Below are 22333 nucleotides of genomic sequence, written 5' to 3' on the forward strand. Positions count from 1 at the left end.
CACCCTCTTGTCTTTTGCGATTTGGGGCAATTTCTCAGTCCCAAACCCTCCAGTGTGTTTAAGCGTATCACAACAGTGTCTTAGCTTCTGCCTGTCCACATTTTTATCGTTTCTTTTTTTTTTTCATTCATTTGTTTGCCCTCGGGTTGTTGATTTTGCAGACTTAAAAATAGAGGCTTGCCTGACACAGGGCAGGCATAGAAGGAGGGGGAGGGAGATGTAGATAGATAGGAATATACCTAGACGGAGTGAAGGAAGGACAGCGGCGTGCGGTTAGGAGGCTCTGGCGTCCGGCGGTCGTTCTCTCGTCGCTTCCCGCAAAAGGTGATGGATGGCAGATTGTGACGCTAATTGGGTGCAAGGCCTCGTCGCGTCTGCCGACTTTTTGTTTTGTATAAGAAAATGGTTTAACTGTCATGTGTTCTGTGTGTGTGTGTGTGTTTTTTTTAACAGGAAGTTAACAATGCACTGAAAGGAGCGTTGGACCGACTGCGAGCTGACACCCCCCCTGCCAAGATGAGCCAGGTTAACCACAGGTAAGAGCAAGTGTGTGTGTGTGTGTGTGTGTGTGTGTGTGTGTGTGTGCAGTTTGTAGGTGTTTGTGAGACAGCAAACAGATCATGGCAGAGTATGGTACAGTGATTCAGACTAGGATTAACCCTCTACTCTTTGTTTAACAATCGGACTGGATTAAACAGTCTCATGGGTGTGCTGGTGTCCTTTTATATAGTATATTTATAATGTATGTAGACTACGTTTTAGGACGAGTGTCTAAGTATGTTCATTTAACATGTGAAGTTGTAGCAAGATTGGAAAAAGTCAAGGATGCGTGTTTTAAAACCTAAAAACAATCACAAATTCGCTTAAGAGTGATAAATGTTGGTTTCATTTTACCAAAACCAATACAGTGGAAAGGCTCTGAAAATGACACAGACACGAGGGTCATGTGACATGTGATTACATAAGAGAAAATGCCTGTTCCGAGTCTACCCTCACAGTATCCCAATTCTACTTGATTTGATAAAAAAAAGACAGTTTTGCACATATTTTTCTTATTCTCAGTCTGGAAAAACAAACAAAATAAACCATAAGAAAACCCTTAAATACAGAATGAACTGAACTGTAGGTCAAAAATTGAGGTTAAAACCAGATAATGGAATATGAAATAACATTAAACTCATGCAAAACAATGTTTGAGACAGTCAAGATGTTTTTTTTAGGATGAAACAAAAAACAACAACAACAAAACATTAGCTGGCATAATAAACATCTCAGTATCTAAAAATCTAGATAACTGCACTTCACACTAATCATGAGTGTTTAAGTATGTTCATTTAATATGCTGTGAAGTTGTGGCAAGACTGAAAGGTCAAGGATATGTGTTTTAAAACCTAAAAACAGACACAAATTAACTTAAAAGTGATAAATGTTGGTTTCATTTTACCAAAACCAATACAGGGGAAAGGCTCTGAAAATGACACAGAAATGAGGGTCATGTGACATGTGATTACATCAGAGAAAATGCATGTTCCTAGTCTAGCCTCACAGTATCCCAATTCTAGTTGGCTCAATAAATAAGACGGTTTTGCACATATTTTTCTTGTTCTCAGCCTGGAAAAACAAACAAAATAAACCAGAAGAAAACCCTTAAATACAGAGTGAACTGAACTGTAGGTCAAAAATTGAGGTTAAAACCAGATAATGGAATATGGAATAACATTAAACCCATGCAAAACAATGTTTGAGACAGTCAAGATGTTTTTTTAGGGTAAAAAAAAAAACACTAGCTGACATAATAAACATCTCAGTATCTAAAAATCTAGATAACTGCACTTCACACTAATCATGAGTGTTTAAGTATGTTCATTTAATATGATGTGAAATTGTGGCAAGACTGTAAAAAGTCAGGGATGCGTGTTTTAAAACCTAAAAACAGCCACAAATTCACTTAAGAGTGATAAATGTTGGTTTCATTTTACCAAAACCAACACGGGGAAAGGCTCTGAAAATGACATGGACATGAGGGTCATGTGACATGTGATTACATAAGAGAAAATGCCTGTTCCTAGTCTATCCTCACAGTATCCCAATTCTAGCTGATTTAATAAAATAGGATGGTTTTGCGGGTATTTTTCTTATTCTCAGCCCAGAAAAACAAAATAAACCAGAAGAAAACTCTTAAATACAGAATGAACTGAACTGTAGGTCAAAAATTGAGGTTAAAACCAGATAATGGAATATGGAATAACATTAAACCCATGCAAAACAGTGTTTGAGACAGTCAAAATGTTTTTTTTTAGGGTGAAAAAAAAAAAAAACACTAGCTGACATGATAAACATCTCAATATATAAAAATCTAGATAATTATGCTTCACACTAATCATGAAAAAGTCCAAGTTTTGAGCTGTTATTTATCCTCGTACTCAGTAATTACCACAGAAAAGTCTAGTTTTGACGATACCGATTTTACATGTGTCACTTGGCATATTCGTCACGTTTCCAGTTAATTTATTCTACTTCATCTGGTTCATGTCGGAGACTCTTTGGGTTTCTTAAACACCGTTCTGTCTGTCTGGTCTATTATCAAAATGACTATTGATAATTCATTACTCTACTGTCGGTGACTATTGATCTGTTAAGACTAAAGCGCCTGTTTCTACTAACGAAACCTTACTGATCTCTGTATTAACTGAACTTCCTGTTTCAACACTTTATCCTTCCTCTTCCACTCACCTGTTGTGACTGATCGTACTCCTTGTGCTCATTTGTTTTTGGACATGTAACCATAGCAACAATTAGCAACAAAACCCTTCACCTGTCTCATCCATTAAGCCTGCAATAACAGTACAAATAATTCAGTGGCACCCTTTGCGGTCCGCTGGTTTCCAGATTCAGTCTTAACCCTTAGGGGTCTGAGCCTATTTTGGTCGTTTTTGAGTTTTTTTGGTTTTGCCTTTATATACTATGTAAACACATATTTACTATACCCATGTTTGGTATCTTTTTTTTTCAGCACAACTTCATCTATCTCATCTGCCTATTATTTTTTCGCTTTAACCTTCTATATCAACATAAAATGACAAAAAACACAAAATATAAAATCTGATTTGAAAAATTGATATAATTTATTGCATAAATAAAACAAAGATGCTTAATGAACCTTTTCAAAGACTTTAAAGGTGAATATTGGTTCCAGATATTAGGTATATAAAATTAAAATTGTAATGAATTAAAACTATACTCAAATATTTGACATTAAAGCATATCTTTACATAGGTGTTTTCTCCGGTTTCCACATCTGGTTCAGGTGGGGGTCATTCTCACTCTTACCTGTAATGCTAATGGAGTTTGAGGGTTAGAATCCACCAATTCAGCCAGTTTTTTCCATTTTGAAAAAGGACAAAAAAAAAAAAAAAAAAAAAGACAAAGATATGGTAAGAAATATCACACCTACCCCACCTCATTTTCATACTTTTATTCACGTTTGTTTGCGCCGGTTTCAAACTGTCATATCTCTGGTTGTATTTGCTCTATCAACATCAAATAAAAAGTGGAAGAGTGTTTCAAGTCCGCACTTTCAAATGCAGTTCTCTCCAGTGGTCTACGTGACTGACTTCTGACGCTACGACGTGTTGAAAATGTCATGTGATTCAGTCACTGGGCCGTGACCGTGGACCCCTAAGGGTTAAGAATAATACGGGTAGAGTGTCGTGGGCATCGTGCTGAAAAAGAGGCTTGTCCGAAATGACAGATGGTGATTTTTCAGCGTTTTACAGTACAGTGGTGTCTTGACAGCGCTGTGATACAATAGAGGCGCAGCTCTCACAGATAGTTTGCCATAGTAACAGATGGTTGGCGGTTGAAGAAGCCATGGTGAGCGAGTGAGGGCACATTCTCGGCGAGTCCCGGCCGCGAGTTTGTTAGGCGCTCGGCCTGCGCTGATGTAGAGGAAGTCAACCAAGAGTGGGAGCTCCATCTGTCTCTGCGCTCGTTGCTCTTTTCATCCATCCCACCATCCCTCTCCCCATCTTCCTGTCTTCCCCTCTCTCTCTCTCTCTCGCTCTCTCTCTCTCTCTCTCTCTCTCTCTCTCTCTCTCTCCCCCCAGTGGAATGACTGTGTTTGTTTGTGTTTGTGTCAGTGGGATGCTAAAATGGGTGAGCGGAGCTATTCTGCATATTAGCGTGCAGCGCTAACAAGCTGCGGCTGCCTCTGATGAGCTTGTTTGTGCCGCCGTTTGTTTTTTACATGAATGTAAATGGGCTGAAGCTGCGACTGTGTGCTGTTTGTACCATATACATCATTCCGGGTTGAGTTTGTGCCTCCGTATGTGTGTGTATATCCTGTCCTGGTCTGATTGTTTACCATTACTGAAAGTTAATTTAGATCGTATTTGTGTGTCTGTGTGCACTTCATAGACTGTGCACATGTAATTTAGATGTAACTGTGTTCTCTAATAGATGTAAATCTGATGCATGTGTGTATCTGTGAATTCAATTTAGAGGAATGTGACTGATATGGTGTTTGTGAGCATGCAGTAGATGTAGCAATAAGAATGCAAATTTGGTGTGTGTCTGTGTGTGTACAGTACGTGTGCGACCCTGGCAGAGGTTAACGAGAGCAGGGTGACAGTGACAGAGGAGTGTGTTATAATGATCCCAGCTAGTCCTTTGGTTTAGTGTGTTCACAGCACATAAACCTTGAACTTCAAGGCTTTTGTTCTCGCACCTAATTTCTTTTTCCTTTTTTTTTTTTTTTACCCAAGGAGACACTTCATCACTTGTTTTTTTTTGTTTTTTGTTTTTTGTAACTTCATAACAACGCTGACAAAGTAACCTCATACTCAGCTCAATCTTCGCTTCCTGTTCAGTCATAGGTCAACAACAGATGATGACAATGCAGTTAAATGATCTAAAAGACAACACTGTGATGTTCGTTATCTCCTTGTTTCTAAATATTAGCACATCAAGTATTTTTTGAAGTTTACTTTATTGTTGCAGTCACGTATGAGTCTTCTGATGTACCGTCTGTGTCTTTTTTGTCAATAATTGTAGTTTGGACAACTGTTAGATAAGAAGCCTTGGCGGTGATTCTCGCAATAAAGTTACTTTTAAGACAATAAAATCTCATCAGTAAGACTTTCAAGATTGCCCAGATGAAGTAAAATGCCACATCATGCTAGTGAATCTACAAAGTTGGTATGCAGACTGGGTTTTTGGTTAAAAAAAACAAGAAAAACAAACACTTTTTTTTTTTTTTACACTGGATAATGGAAGTAGATAAGAAATAAGTTAACTTCTTTTTGATCTCTGTTGAGAGTTGAACGCAATCTCTACCTGCATCAAGATGCTTCTGAGCTAAAAATGCAAGCGAGCGTTTTATTTAGGAGTTTATTTCAGTGGCATAAATGATACATGATGCAGTTTGGAGTTGAACGTATAAAACCTGCCACAACAACTTTAGTCTTGGGGGTTATTTTATATCTGCTAACAAATAAACTTGTGTAGGGGCAAGTAAAAATGAGTGAGTGAGTCAAACAAAATGTCAGTGTTTGCTTAAAGGGGTCATATTTTGCTAAATCCACTTTTATTAGTCTTTGGTACATTTATTTGTGTATTTGGACCCAAATAGTTCATACAGTTTGAATTTGAAGCCTCCAGGTGCTGCAAAGCTATCTTTATATTCATTTCGGCAAAAATGGAGTGGATTTCTACAACCGGTTTTAATTCCTGCTTAATTTGTTACGGTTACAACCGGTTACGTAATGACATTTGCGCGAATAAGGTCAAGACTTCTGATGAACATTTCTCTGAGTATGTTGTAATTGTTTGTTGTCCATACAGAAAATATGTCCAAACTTTGAGCTGATGACCTAAAATGTTCAGTCGTTGGTTGTATTAACAAACACAAGTGGCTGAACGGGACAGAGAAGCACAGCTAACAACCTGGAAGGGAGTGGGGTCATGTGCATTTAAAGGGCCAGCGCTCAAAACAACCTTTTTGGTGTCATTAGTCAGAAATAGGGTTGAAGATGGACCTGTGGAGTTGAATTCATGAAGAATTCAGACCCAAAATTAGCATTTACAGTTTATGTAGACCACAGGGAAATATTTTAAAATGCATAATTCCATTAACAAAAGCAAAATATTACTCCTTTAAATAACACTCCTCAAAACAAGCCCTACCCTGAGGTAATTCACAAACTTAGTTGTAACATATTAGATTACATGTTTCATCATTCTAGAACTAAATGAATGCTTTAAGGTGTAGCTTCACCCTGGAGTCTACCTCCCCACCCCCTTCATAATTCCGAAAACTGCCACATAGTGGGGAAACAGGCTGCGATGGAGGTGATCAGTGGTTCAGTGCCAAGATGTGGATGTGTGACAGGAACAGTTCAGGGACACGTGGATGACAGAGACTCATAAGACACTTAAATGCTGCTTTTTCTTGCTGTCAAACAGTCCCTTCCTATGAGGAACTGAGGCCTCTTCAACAGCCCCCCCCCCAACAAAAAAAAAAGTCATTCTCTGGCCTGTGTCATCATGTCAAGGTGGTGTTTTTAATTTGTTATTTTGGATCCAAACTGACAAACTAATGAACCGACAAGTTACAAGGTTCAGAAAAAAAGACTTGGAAAATGAAATGGAGACAGTAATTAATCAGTTTTTTTTAAGACTTTATTTTGCAGTTTTCGCAGAGAGAAGGAAAAGATAAACGAATAAATAAAATAAAATAAAATAAAATATAAAGAAAAAAGGGGTCACACAGTTAGACTGACTTTGTATCATGAAAAAAGAAAGAAATTTAAATAAAGATTCCAGTCTGATGCATAATGGTTGTGTTAATAGTCTGTTTTTTGTAATCAGTTATATAATACCAAGGGTCACTGCAAAGACGAGGACAGAAATGAAAAAAGAGAAGGAATGAAGAAGTCTACTGGAAGGGGATGCTGTGAATGAAGTTTACGAAAGAGTTCCAAGTTAAAGTGAAATCCCTACGCTTTTTTATCTATTCAGTATCTCAGCTTTTCCAGTGGTAGCAGGGAAAGTACCTCCTTCACCCATAATCTTTTTTTTTTTTTCTTCTAAATGTTCAGCTCTACATTATTAATTTTCACCTGTGAAAGTAAATTTGAGAATATTTGTCTATTTTTTTTATATGTATTATCACCAGGATTGATTATAGTTGCAAAAAAAATTTATTAGACCATTAGAAGTCATCAAAAACAATGGTTATGCAATGAAGTACTAACTCCTGTGTGTATCATGTGACTAAAACAGACAGAAAAGAAAACATGGAATGCCTAAAAGCACTGTTTTTGTCAGTACAGTGCCATAGCTAATGATGTAAGAACTGAAGTGATTTTGGTTGTTATCAAGAAAACCATGGAAAATGGATAGATATTAGCTCTGAAATTAAACTCTTATGAGCTAATTTGTTGTCATCATTATATTTGTCAAACTTCAAAATTTCAACCTTAGTGTGTTAGTGGACATCATCATCTATCTCCTCTTGCCATAAAACATCTGAGCAGCACTTGCTAATAAGTAAACACATGCAATTAAACAACTGTTATAAGGTCATAAACTGACAAAAATCACTCGTATTCACTATTTACATCTTCAAAATGGCCATAAAATCTCTCTGAATCACTGTATAGTGTTTCTAAAAACCAACATGCTTCTGGACCTCACTGAGACATGGAATTGGCCCTGTACTTAATGTTTGAGGAAATGACGAAAAGTAGTCACTTGCCTGATAAAGGGTGAAAATGAACAAGAAATTGAAGAGGTGGTCTAATAATTTTTTCACAACTGGAAGTCATATAATTTCACTTACAGCTCAAAAACATGTTTTAATGTTTAGTAGCAGTTTCACGACAACCTTCTTTTTTGAGCTTTTGCACATTATTCTAATTTTAGATATACTTCCACTGCCAGTATTTATTTATTTTTTTTTTAGTATTCCTACCGAGCAGAAATAACAAATACTCTATTTTCGTGAAAGGTCCATGATATCAGCAGCAAATACGCAATTACCTTTGTCCTATGTGACATGTTTTTTCACATTAAACGCAGAGCGAGAGCAGGTTAGAGCCACAGCAGCCCCTTGTGATCTTCTTTCACGATGCTCCGATCATGCGGGGCCCCTCTGGTAGCTGTCCCATATCAAACGCAGGCCTCTTCCTGTTTATCTTCCATCGTATTGTCCTTGTTTATGCGCCGTTAAAAGCCACAGTTCAAGGCTGTGCAGAGATTATTAGTGGAGCTCATTCTGTTTCATCCCTATCTGCCTGTCTATCTGTCTATCTGTCTCTTTTATCTCCTGCTCTCTTCTTTTGTCCACTGGCTAGATTGGGTGGGTTGAGAGCAGGTAGATAAAGGGTGAAGTGGCCACCTGCGTCCCACTCACACACATGTACACACACATCCACACACACGTACACACACATACACACACATGCCTACCTGTACCTGGACGCTAATTTATGTTCCTATCAGTATAGCTGGAAGGGAAATGCAAATGAGTTTTGAAGAGCTTGTGCCTGGAAAAGCCAGGATTGTGTGTGTGTGCATGTGTGTGTATGTACCTGTGTATTACTCTATCTGTCATATTTTGAAGATCTGTCATGTGTGTGTTTTTCTGACAGCACCCTGACAAGGACCGTGGAGTTTCCAGGTGACCAGGGGCCTCTGGGTATTCATGTGGTCCCGTACTGCTCCTCTCTCAGCGGACGGTAAACACACACAGATGCACATCATGCACAAACACAGCTCTACACACACACACACACACACACACACACACACACACACACACTCCCTGCCTCCTCATCCTCTTGTAATCAATCCGAGATTCTTAAGGGAACCCAGATGGCAATGTTGACTCATCGAAATGCATTGAAGATTCAAGTGCCGCCATGTAATCGTCTATGTATTTGCCTGCTTGAATTCATATTTACTGTACACTCTGTGTGTATGTGTGTGTTGGAAGGACTCTGGGTCTTCATATTAAGGGCATTGAGGAAAACAGTCGCTCCAAGAAAGAACATATCTTCCAAGAGGATGAATGCATCGTGCAAATCAACGAAACACCGCTGCAGGACAAGACCTTTGCACAGTGAGTGTGATGAAATCTTCTAACGTTATATGTTCACTTAATGGTGTGATAAAGGTTTATGAAATGATACAGTCACCTATTTGAGGAATGCATTTGATACTCTACTGGTTATAGATAAGGGGACATATGGAAGTCTATGGGGGAGGAAACAGAAGGAATAAAAAGGCCCAAACCTAAAGTAAAAGCTGTGTTCACACTGTTGGCAAAGGAGATTTTTACATGTGTGTTCATATTGTTGTGGAAAAAATTATCAGACCACCCCTTGTTTTCTTGAATTTCTTGTTCATTTTAATGTCTGGTACAAGTAAAGGTACATTTGTTTGGACAAATATAATGATAACAACAAAAATAGCTCATAAGAGTTTAATTTCAGAGCTGATATCTATCCATTTTCCATGGTGTTCTTGATAATAACCAAAATCCCTTCAGTTCTTACATCGATAGCTATGGCATTGTACTGACAAAAACAGTGCTTTTAGGCATTCCATGTTTTCTTTTCTGTCTGTTTTAGTCACATGATACACACAGGAGTTAGTACTTGATTGCATAACCATTATTTTTGATGACTTTTGACGGTCTAATAATTGTTTCCGTGACTGTACCTCAATAAAAAGGTTTATCTATCCATCCCCATTACTGTCATTACTATTGTGTGCAAGAAATCAGACTGGATCTGTGAGTCCAGTTACATTTTGTTGTAAAATTAAAATACAAAAATGATGAGAAAACAAATGATATGCCTATAAAGTGCAATATATTATATGTTATTATACCTATGTATAGTAAGTAAGGCATAAGGTGCAGTAACTAATTATGCTCATCCAAGTGATCTTAAAATAATTTTAACCTTTGAAATTAACACATGAATTTAAAATGATAAGCATTATGTTTGTGTCACTTTACTGTACTGTGACGTTATTGTCCCACAGTGTAATGAAATGTGGCTTTTGCTTCCATTTATTCTGTATAAAACAAACATACAAAAACCGTAAAATTACATTCAGCGTTATAAAGGGCGTGACAAGACAGCTACAGGGACCAAAGAAGAAACAACAAACTAAAGACAATACGCTGTAAAAGCAGAACACCAGGGTCGACTAAATGTAAACAGAAAAGTCCACTTGTGTATTAATCCATAAACACCCACACATCCACCATCTACCAAAATCATCTATTGATCTAAACTGTTTAATACCTGTTGATCCACTAATCCTATCAATACATGTAAATAATTAGTGTAAAATATGGTTTGTCATCTTTTCATGGTCATCAGATATGACCCATTTGGATGTTCAGAGGCTCTGTAGTTACCATGGAAACATTGTCATCTTCTACAACATTGATACACCAGTAAAACCCAAGGAGCTGGATCAATGGCAGTGGATGGAGACACTTGCTTTATGTTCAATTAGTGGTAGATTTTGCTGAAAAACGTACTTTTTCTTCAGTTTTCTCTATTTTTGATATAATATTCCTTAACTTTACTCTGAGCTTTTATGAATATCTGCAGGTTTAGTACATTAAATGTTGGAAAATACCTGATTTTCACAGAAAAAAACACAAAATACAGAAGATAATATCACAATAACTATTGATAAACCACTTAAGGACGGTTAAATATAGAGAAAAATTCATTTGGGAAGTGCAACAAATGGCACACTGGGTTAAACAGGTAGATATAAAGTGTTGTTGGTTTTTGCATCGACTCTATCATGAATTCATCTGCAACCGTTTAAGATTTTTACCATAATGAGACCAAAAGAGTTTGGGTCTGTCGTGTCCTCCACAGTAGGAGTGTGGATTCTGCTTTGCATTACTATCACTTTCAATGTGATGTTGCCATTATGCATCACATTCATCATTTCAACCCACCTCCATATGTGGGATGGATCCAGTTCGTAAAATTGCATCAGCTTTCATGTTTTGTTTCGGTCTTTTCTGTCTGATTTATCCTGGCAGTCTGAAAACAGTCCAAATTTCAGGTAAACTTCCAATAATGAAGAGTATCTTTTCCTTCTTGTTTGTTATTCTTTCATCCACCGGTTGAATTAGGAAAGATATTTTTCATAAACGTGACCCGAAAGCGGTTGTAATGTTTAATAATGTTTAATAACTGTATCTAATGTGAAAAATATGAGGACAGGAACGCTATTATAGGAGTAGAATGTTACTCGTCTGCAGCTGTTTCCATCCAAAATGCAACAAACTCTCAGATCCAAACACAAAAAAACATTGTTTGTGTATGTGTGTGTAACTCCCACTCGCCTCACAACTAGTACCTGTCAGTCATTTTACTTCATCTTCCAGCCAACACAGATCTTTCTCATTCTCCGTCATATCTCACCACCACATCTATTCACACGAAACCCTCAGTATGTGTGTGTTTGTCTTATTTTCTCCTGTTTCCTGCACACACACCCGCATTCTCCTGTCCACGTACTCGTCTTTTATTTCCTCCGTCCTCTCTGCGGTGGAGCTGAATTGGTCCATTTAACTGCATCCCACTGTGTAGTCTGTGCAGTGTGGATGTTGTGCTGATAGTAGTCTATTAAAACCGCAATAGGAGCCCGCTGTAAGGTCTCCTCCATCTGATAGGGACCGCAGTGCCCCAAACCAGCTGGAAGAGTCACTGTGCACTTGATCCAAATTGAAATACAACTCCATTAGAGATGCACAGGCCTCATTCACCCTCCTCATTCCAATTCTCTGTTTTCTCTTTGGGTTCTGCTTGACTTTCTTGGTCTCTCTTGCTCATTTACTGACTGAAAAGACTGGTTCACAATTTAGAGCGATTGTATGATATCTAATCTATACAAGCAGGGCAAAAATAGAAACAATAGGCTTTAAGGTGGAGGAGGCTTTTCAGAATCAGAATACTGAGCAATACAACAAAAAGAGAAGATATATGTAGCTCTAAAAATACAAACCTGCATGTCGCTTTGTATATATATATACCAAATATACATATTAGAACAGTGTTTTTCAGCCGTGGGGTCGCCTGGAATTCAAATGGGGTCGCCTGAAATTTCTAGTAATTGACAAAAATAAAATTACTAATAAAAAATATAAGGTGAGTTAAGAGAGACGATCCCAATTCATAAAAGACATGACAAACTGTGAAGATGAAACTGAAGCACTGTGGTTCTGTTTATCTTTCAAATATTCATTGTGGTCAGTTTCAGATGCTATAGCTCTTTCATAATTCATAGTTGGAGTTATTGTTTGTTCAGTATTAATTGTCAGCCTTGTAAATCCAAGCTGGACTGACTGTACATATCCATATCTCACTTTGTGCAGTAATCTACACCTGGCTTTTCTGCCTCTGTCCATAATAATATACATTATATAGACTAAATGTCATCTAAAATTAACGTTTATTTTTCAGAATGGCTTACCCACCATAAAAGTTTTATCCTCCATTTTACATTTTCATTTATATGTATTGTAATTACCTTTTAATCTATTTTACTTGCAGCAAACTATTACATGATCAAAACAAACTAATTTTAGCAAAAAATGTCTCCGTCTCGAATGTCTGGGGTCACTGGAAATGTGTGATGTTAAAATGGGGTCACGAGCCAACAAAGTTTGGGAACCACTGATTTAAAACAATTAGAAAAGCAATTTGTACACAATATATACTAGGCAATTTATTACCTCCGCCAAGGAGGTTATGTTTTTGCCAGGGTTTGTTTGTTTGTTTGTCTGTCTGTTTGTTTGTTTGTCTGTCCGTTAGTGTGCAACATAACTCAAAAAGTTATGGACAGATTTGGATGAAATTTTCAGGGTTTGTTGGAAATGGGATAAGGAAGAAATGATTAAATTTTGGTGGTGATGGGGGGGGGGGGGGGCACTGATCAGCCTTGGCGGAGGTCTGCGCTCTCCGAGTGCTTCTAGTTATATATATGATATTTTAATAAATATGCACAAATAAGTGTTCAGAAGGCCGATAGATAAATGTTTATCAGAGTCAGGATACTTTATTAATCCCTGTGAAATTTTTTTGTGTAACAGTTGCTCCCTTCAAGTAAAGAGAAATGATCAATACAACAAAAAGAGAAGATATATTTCACTGTAAATATACAAACATTATTATAGCTCTGTATATATATACCAAATATACATATTAGAACAGCAATTTGTACACAGTATATACTAGGCAATATATTATCAGTATGATCATTTAATAAGTATACATAAATAAGTGTGCAAAATTTGTTGTGTTATTAAAATTATGTGGTCTATACAAGCAGGGCAAAAATGCAGACATTAGGCTTTAAGGAGATAAGTGTTTATCAGAATCAGGATACTTTATTAACCCATAAGGACCTAGTGTGACTTGTGTGACAGTTTGAAAATATTATTTTCTTTACATTTAACCTTTCTGAAGGGTTTATCACCATTTATTTATAATATTACCATCTGTGTTTGGTGTTTTTTCAATGACAATTATGTATTTTCCTGTATTTAATTCACTGATCATGCTGATGTTCATAAAAGCTCAGATTAAAGTTGAGGGTTATTATATCAAAAACAGAGAAAACTGCTGAAAAAGTGACTTTTTTCCAAGGAAATATATAATAATAAATTGAACATAAATCAAGCATTTCCATCCATTGTCACAGATCTAAATCCGTGGGTTGTACTAGTGAATTAATGTTGTAGAAGATGCTCTTTTCAAGTAGAGAGAAATGATCAATACAACAAAAAGAGAAGATATATATGGCTCTAAATATACAAACATACATATAGCGCTCTCTCTCTCTCTCTCTCTCTCTCTATATATATATATATATATATATATATATATATATATATATACCAAATATGCATATTAAAACACAATTAGAACAGCAATTTATACTAGATATACCAGACAATGCTTTATCATTTTGATAATTAAAGAAATACACATGAATAAGTGCAAAAATGGTTGTGTTATTAAAATAATGTGGTTATAAAGTGGAATTAAACAGTCTGACGGCCACAGGCAGGAATGATTTCCTGTGTCGTTCAGTCATGTTCACTTATAGTAACAAAATGAGACCAATATGCATAGGATTTAGTTTCACTTATTACAAATTAACGTATAATAATTGCTTATTTTTATTGATTGTTTGGTCTGTAGTTAGAAAATAGTGGACGGTGCACCTGCCGTTACTAGTGCACATAACAGTAGGTGTTTGTTTTCTGGCCCGTTTTCAGATTTTTTAGATTCTGTTCAGTCTAATGCAGGTTCTCCACTGGTGGTATCAGCTCAACTTGCCTTGACTTGTCTCAGCTTGGCTCAGGTTGTGCCAAACTTTAAACTATTATAATGTCATCTTTAGCGCGACTGCAGCTATGAGCGACGCACCAGAGAAGGATAAAACCTAAAATTGTGACTTATAATGATTTATGATGTTTTTTTCAGGTGTGAACATAGCCGTGTCGACTTCAAATCTGTGGGTGATTTATCAAAATGGAGCCAAGATCAAAATTTGTTTCAACATTTTCAGAGATTTACTCCAAGTTTGGCTTATTTTCCCACATTACAACATGATGACACTGATGCAGCAGCGATTCAGGCTTGACCAGTCTGTGATTTGTACTATTTTAGGTCACATTTAGCATCCCTTTGGCTCGCTAGGAACCTCAGTGTAGATGGTTTTGCTGTCTTGCAGTGGAAGCAAAAATGCTGATACAATCACTGAAAGTTTAGTCAAATTGCAGTGAATTTGGTAGTTTTTTTGGTTTGAACACAACAACGCATAATTGCTGCCTTTATCTAGGTTTGCTGGATGTTTCCTTATGTTAACTGCCTAGAACATGCATCATACTTGGATATGGAATAACAATTTTTCGCTGACTGGATTTATTTATTTTTGGGTTTTATTAATTTCCTCTTATTGTGCTGTGTAAGAGTGCATTAAGAAAAAAAAAAAAGGAAAATATTGATCATTTAACTTTCTCCTCTTCCTCCAGATCACAGGAGATTTTCCGCCAAGCCATGTCCTCACCTGTGGTGCGTCTGGAAGTTGTCCCCGTCAGCAATAAGTCCCGCTACGAGAAGAGCCTGATAGGTCAGCTTTTCACCGGCGATGCCAAAGACACCAAAGGCAGGAGTCCAATGGTGCTCCGATCCAAACCCGACCCCCAGCTGAACCCCAAACCTGAACTGAAGCGACCAGATGCGCGCTCCAAAACCCCAGATCCAGCTCCAGTAAACCCACCACAAGCGGAGCTCCACTCTAGGCCTGGATCCTTAGAAGGAGGCTCCCCCACACCTCCAGCCAGGGCTGCAAGCTCCTCCCCGACTCCCCGGAGCCAGAACCAAAGCCCCCAGACCAGCAGGAGCCCGGTGATGTCCAGCCTGGCCAACCTCACCAACAGGAAGGGCGGCAAGAGGATTAAGATCGACCTGAAGAAAGGTAACTTAATAGCAGGTGTTTTCGTATTTGTTCTTCCAAAATACTGTGTGGAAGTGATATTTGGAAGCATGAAAGACAACAGGTGTTTACTAAGCTGGAAGGGTATTAAATAGCACTGACTTGTATTAGATTTGGGACACGCAGAGCACATTACAGTTTCCTTTTGTGTGCAGCTGCTTAGCTTTTGTGGTTTTAATGTGCTTTTTCTAGTAAATATCACACTTATTTAAAATGTTTTAGAGCATTTATAACCATAAATAAAGGATAAGAAAAAAAAACCAAACATATGGAGATGCAAATACTAGATACTGAGGGCCCACTTTCACTTTTTGGACTAAAATCACACATTCTATTTATAAAATATTGTTGATTTAAACCAGTGTTTTTCAACCTTGTGGTCCCCTGAAATTTCTAGTAATTGATTAAAAAAACAAACAAAAAAAACAAAACGTAATAATAAAAAAATATATGGTGAGTTGACAGAGACTATCACAATCCATAAAAAACATGACAAATTCTGAAGCTGAAACTGAAGCACTGTGGTACTGTTTATCTGTCAAATGTTCATTGTGGTCAGTTTCAGATGCTGCAGCTCTTTCATAATTCATAGTTTGAGTTCTTGTTTGTTCAGTATTAATTGTCAGCCTTGTAAATCCAAGCTGGACTGACTGTACATATCCTGACCAAGGAAAATTCTCACTTTGTGCAGTAATCTACACCTGGCTTTTCTGCCTCCGTCCATAATAATATACATTATATAGACTAAATGTTGTCTAAAATAATGTTTATTTCCAACATAGTATAGCAAACTATTACATGATCAAAAACAAATTAATTTTAGCAAAAAAAAAAAAAGTCTCCGTTTTGAATTTGTGATGTTAAAATAGGGTCACAAGCCAAAAAAGGTTGGGAACCACTGGATTAAAAACTATTAGAACAGCAATTTGTGCACAATATATACCAGGCAATATATCATCAATATAATATTTTAATAAAAACACAGGAAAAATTACAGAGCATTTTTTTTCCAGAGTCAAAAGTATTTTCTTCAAAAAGAGTAAATTTGGCTCCATATTGAGTTTGGAGAGCTTTGCCCAAGGAGTAACTTTCACTCTTTTTAGAGAGGGACCAAAGGTTATATGAGTAGAGTAAAATTTTCTTCAATTTGAGTAAATTTTACGCAGGTAAATTTCCTGTGTATACATAAATAAGTGCTGAGAAGGCATATACTGTAGGTAAGTGTTTATCAGAATCAGGATACTTTATTAATCCCAGGGGGAAATGTTTGTATGTTACAGTTGCTCCATTCAAGTAGAGAGAAATGATCAATACAACAGAAACAGAAGATATGTACTGCTCTAAATATACAAACATACACATAGCTCTGTATATATATATATATATATATATATATATATATATATATATATATATATATATATATATATATATATGTATCTATATATATATGTATATATGTATATATATATATATATATATATATATATATATATATATATATATATATATATATATATATACCAAATATACATATTAAAACCCAAGTAGAACAGCAATTTATACTAGAGATACTCGACAATGTATTATCAGTTTGATAATTAAAGAAATACACATGAACAAGTGTGCAAAAAATGGTTGTGTTATTAAAATTATGTGGTTATGAGGTGGAAAAAAGGATTGGAACCACTGATTTAAACACCTAATTCAACATTGTAATTGTTTTGTACATACGCTGTATGGACACGTCTTACCTGAACCACCTGGTAATGAATTAACCTCAAATTTATTCATTTCCGGTGCGGCTCTGAGGCAGTTATTCCCAACCAGGGCTACTTGTGCAGTTGCCTGGGGGTGTGTTTAAAGCAGATGTGATTAAAAAACATATTATAAATCCACATGTTTGTTAAGAAGGAAAATAGCCAAATAGGATCATACAATAATCACATGCTGATCTTAAGTAAATAACTCATAATCTGAGTTTTGATATGAGGAGCTGAAATGCTTTTAACACCACATGTTGCTTTTGAAAGTACAAATAGTAGTAGTGTAGTTACCTGTGGAAAAGAATAGGAGAGTAAATGCCGTCTGGTTTCCTGTCATCAGCCTGACTGTATCTCTACACTTAGCACTGTTGTAGAGCTGGATAATGCTAAAAGTTACCTCAGTTGTTTGGCTAATTCTTGGCCGGTAGCGCAGGATGCTGCAACAGAGCATTGGCAAAAATAGCGTCAGTTATTTTGGTGGAACATGTGCCTAAGAGGAAGCACCTTTTGGTATTAATATGACCAAATTCATACAAAAACGGCACAGTAAAAAGATATGTCATTTTCAGGATGAAGCTGCAGTTTGGAGGCTGTTGTTTATGCGTCAACCTGATAATGTACAGTAAAAGGAAAGAGAATGACCATCATGTCACTGCACTACAGAAATATTAAGTATATAATAACATAAATAATAGCATAATTAGCTGAATATATGAGTAAATAGGTGAAACAGATAGTACGTAAACAATAATAGTTTAGTTGCATGAAATCTCTAGTCATAATAGATACTTTTGCATAATTATTTGTGGGAAAAATGTGTTTTTAGTTTATGGATGGCCTGTTATAAAAGAATGGAGGAAATGCTGTGGTGTAAAATGTAAGAAAACACAACAAAATCCTATTCAGCGCACAGAAAAAGTTGACAGTGTTTAATATGGCATGCAAAATTGAAGCTAGTACACTAATATACTTTAATGTATGAGTAAACCACTGAACTAGACAGTCGGCTCATGATAATTACAGTCCATATTAGTTAGTTAGTTGGTTAAGTTTATTTCAAATATGCAACAAAACAAAGTAATCCTACTTAGTCTTTACAAATGAAACAGATTATAAGAAAACAAAACAAAAAAACCCACAAAAATCTGTACGTATACATGAAAACAAAGTATGACTTCATTTTCCAGAATTAAGGTCGTTCCCACTTAAAAAGTCATAAACCACCACTCTTAGATAAAACACAAGAAGACTATTTAGTGTCTTTATAAAATCTGCTTTTTTTAGTGCTTTTTTTCTCTGGAATTTCAAAAAATGGGGTCAAAGCGTACATGTTCTTATCTCTTTTTCTGGTGCTGTAACAGATGTCTTGGACGGTCCTGATCAGTAGTTTCTACAAATTCTGATTAAATCTCCCACTAAAGTATTTATAATTGATTTTTGTATTTTAAAGACCATGTGCTTGTTATGGTATTTGACTTGAACCTAGTCTAGCTCCCAAGTAGCCTTATCTGTGCTCCCTGTAAAACACATCAGTGCTGGAGCGCTGATGTGTTGATAGCACTGGAATAGGTTCTTAAGCGTGTGAATAGGCTGTGCTCCAGCAACTTGTAGTGTTTTGGGACGTTGAAAGGATAGGTGTAATTGGGTGACACACAAACACACACATATACACACCATACAGGTGCTACAGGTACTTGCCAGATGAAAGCCTGGGAAGAAAAAAAAAAATTCACTTCCATCTTATTGTTAGCGTCTTTCTTTTTCCAGAACCATTTCGTCTCTCCCATTTTCTTTCCATCGTTCCTTTGTTTGATTTTTTTTCTCTTTTTTTTCCCCTCTTTCTATTCCTTTCACCTGATGCAAGATCAGAGCAGAGGATATTATGGGGTTTCTAACACCTTCTCCCTTGGCAACAAGCTCTTTCTGTCTGTGATTGACAGGTGGCGAGGTTTAGGCGCGCTAATGTAGGGCAGGCAGAGGCTTAGCTTGGAGACCAGATAGCATCGCTCAGCGCCTTTAGTATGCCATGCCGGCTTTGCTCTCTCTACACACATACAAGCGCACACACCGAGCGTGGCACATTTCACTCATGGCTTGGGGCTTGTGAGGCCGTGAAAAAAGGGAGAAGGTGGAGGCTCTGGGGGTTGATGGCTCATGTGTGTGCGCGTAGCCTCGAAAACACACTTGTAAATGTATACACACATCCCAAAAAAAAGAAAAAAAACTGGCTCACACACTAGAAAAATCTTCGTGGAAATCACGTCGTACCCCAAGGGAGTGAAGCTGGAGAGGGGAGTAATATCTCTCAGGTCTCTCTCTCTCTCCTGCGCCCCCACCTTCTCTCCATCTTCTCCCTCTGCCTCCCTTCATCAGCCACCGTTCGACCTGCTCACACGTGAAATTAAAGGCAGAGTCTGTCTAATCCGGCTAGGAGAAGAAGCCTCCTGCAAGTGGCTCGGAGGCTGAGCCGAGCAACGAACCCCCCCCCCCCCCCCAGAGGAAAACAGGCCCTTAAACTGTGCTTAATGTGGAGGAAGATGCTAAAAGTGAAGGCCGGGGAGCAGCAGGACAGGACAGGACGGGGAAATAAAATCTGATTTGGGCAGAGGAGGAGAACGAGATGTGAGAAGCGACAGAGAGGGGCGGGAAAAATTCAATTAAAAGGAAATTAGAAAGTGGTAAACTTCATAATTAAGTCTGGCCTGCAGGGGGAATTGGTGTCTGTGAAGCACACAATGAGGTAGTCTGCTTTGTCCCCCGCAGGCACTGAGGGTCTGGGCTTCACCGTGGTAACGCGGGACTCCTCGGTCCACGGGCCCGGGCCAATCCTGGTGAAAAACATCCTGCCACGTGGTGCGGCAATTAAAGATGGCCGCCTGCAGCCAGGTGACCGCATCCTAGAGGTAAGACAGACCTCCACTCCGCTGGGTGTCGATCTCAGGCAGAGATGAAAATTGATTGTTTATTTTGATTATCGACATTTAAAACCAATACAGTAAGAATTAGAGTTTTAGATGATGTTTACAGTGTTTTACTGCTATTTAATTTTACCACTGTAATCAAGTGTGTATTGCATTATACTTCTGTACATGTTTTAGGTTGAGGTCATTTGAACTACTTTATGTAAGGACAGCAGTGCAGTTATGACATCATCATACATTATATGGACAAAAGTAATGGGACACATTGAATTCAGGTGCTACAGGGCTACAAAGCAATAATAATAATAATATAGTTTTACATTGTGATGAATATTATTGCATTGCATTTGTTAGTTTTGTTTAAATTGTTATCTTTGCTCCCCAAAATATTCATGTTTATAAACTATATAGACAAAAATATTGGGACACGTCATGGCTACAACTGTAAGATGTCCTGTTCATGCTGATTTGAGATATGAACATCAATATTTTCTTAAAAGTAAAACTTCTTTAATGATAGATTTTTCTTCCTAAGTGAGATGTGAAGAAAGTAGATGGTTAGTTGTGGTAGAAAATTATTATTTATAGTTAGAGCACTTAAATAGGTTTTATAGATTTAGAGGTAGAACATTTTAAACCGCAGTCATGGATGAAAAAAAACAAAAAAAACCTAAATCAATGTTGAAAGAAATTACGTAAAAACCATCTCTGAGGCCTTTTGGAAGTAATTTAAACAAAACTAACCAATGCAATGGCATTTATCACAGTACAGAACTATATAATTACATGTGTCATTATTGTTTTGTATCCCAGACCCCTGTTAGAAAAGAAACACCTGAATTCAACATGTCCCGATATTAAAAGTATATGTAGTGTATATATAAGCAGTAGTAATAAGTAGTAGGAATAAGTAGTATAGTATATATTCATACACAATTTAGGTGATTGGATTGGGACAGAGTAGTTTTCCATATGCAACAGTAATAAATGTCTCAAAATCTGCATGAGTACACAAAAGTAGAAAAGTACAAGTACCTGGGATAATCAGAGATGCGTGACTGCATGACAGAGACCAGCCAATCAGAGCTCTGATCTGTCTGATACTGAACCGGTCACATTTCCATGCATGAGCTGCACAGTGGTTCGCATCAGGTGTGTTAAGGTCACGGTTAAACACATACATAGTAACATGTCATAAAGCAGGGTTGTCAAACTCGTTTCTTCCAGGGGCTGCATTCAGCCCAATTGGATCTCAAGTGGGTCGGACCAGTAAAGTAATAGCATCATAACCTATAAATAATGACAACTTTTTCTCTTTGTTTTAGTGCAATAAAAAACATTAAATTACTTATTATATTATTTGGTAACAGGCATAATATTCTTTAAAAAAAATGGAGTTTGGAACTAAAATGACAACAGTTTCTCATTCAATTTCTCATTTGCCCAGGTCATTGTTCGTCTTGGTAGTTCTTTGAGGTTCTAGTTTTGCTCTTTTGAAGCAAAACTAGTCCAGCTGAACCTAGAACCTAGAAAAATGAAGTTACTATTTATAGGTTATTGTGCTATTATTTTACCTTAGCTCATATTGGTCTGTATGTGGAACCTGAACTAAAAGGAGTTTGACACCCTTGATTGTTAATATCTTCAGTGTAATTTTTGTACTTCCTAAATTCATCCTGCGGGCCAGATTGGACCTTTTGGCGGGCCGGTTTTGGCCCCCGGGTCGCATGTTTGAGACCCCTGTCATAGAGTGAAGAAGGCACAATGTGGATCAAAGTGATTAAAGGTGACTAATCAAGATGAAGGAAAAAAAGTTAGAAAATAGTTTAAAAAAGGTTAAAATATATGTAGTTTTGTGGTCATTTATTGTTCTTAGCAAGGAGCTGAACCTGATTATGCTTTCCACTGCCAAAATCATAACTGGCTGAGAAAATCACTAACTATCATTCCAACATTCACAAATATGCCCAAACTTCACGTCTCCATATGGGTAAAGGTGTATGAGAAAATGTGAGGTAACACAGAACACAGACACTTCTCTGTTTGATCCTCCACCAGTGTAACTTGAAACGTGGTTGGGCATCACTGCCAGTGGAT

General features: G+C 37.2%; 1 protein-coding gene across 2 annotated transcripts in view; it reads left to right on the top strand.

Annotated features, from left to right (window-relative positions):
* The window catches only part of pard3ba (par-3 family cell polarity regulator beta a), a 351893-nt gene that overhangs the window by 104544 nt on the left and 225016 nt on the right, over nucleotides 1–22333 (top strand). The window contains exons 1-6 of one of the 2 annotated variants that reach the window (XM_030155450.1): nucleotides 73–324; nucleotides 454–536; nucleotides 8652–8738; nucleotides 8996–9121; nucleotides 15086–15531; nucleotides 20079–20218. In XM_030155450.1, coding sequence (XP_030011310.1) covers nucleotides 517–536; nucleotides 8652–8738; nucleotides 8996–9121; nucleotides 15086–15531; nucleotides 20079–20218 — 819 coding nt within the window. In that variant the 5' untranslated portion in view covers nucleotides 73–324; nucleotides 454–516. Of the gene's footprint in view, nucleotides 1–72; nucleotides 325–453; nucleotides 537–8651; nucleotides 8739–8995; nucleotides 9122–15085; nucleotides 15532–20078; nucleotides 20219–22333 lie in introns of those variants that run through there. The other variant, XM_030155442.1, reaches the window with a different exon arrangement.

The sequence above is a fragment of the Sphaeramia orbicularis genome, chromosome 2 (genome assembly GCF_902148855.1).
Source record: "Sphaeramia orbicularis chromosome 2, fSphaOr1.1, whole genome shotgun sequence".
Lineage (NCBI taxonomy): Eukaryota > Metazoa > Chordata > Actinopteri > Kurtiformes > Apogonidae > Sphaeramia > Sphaeramia orbicularis.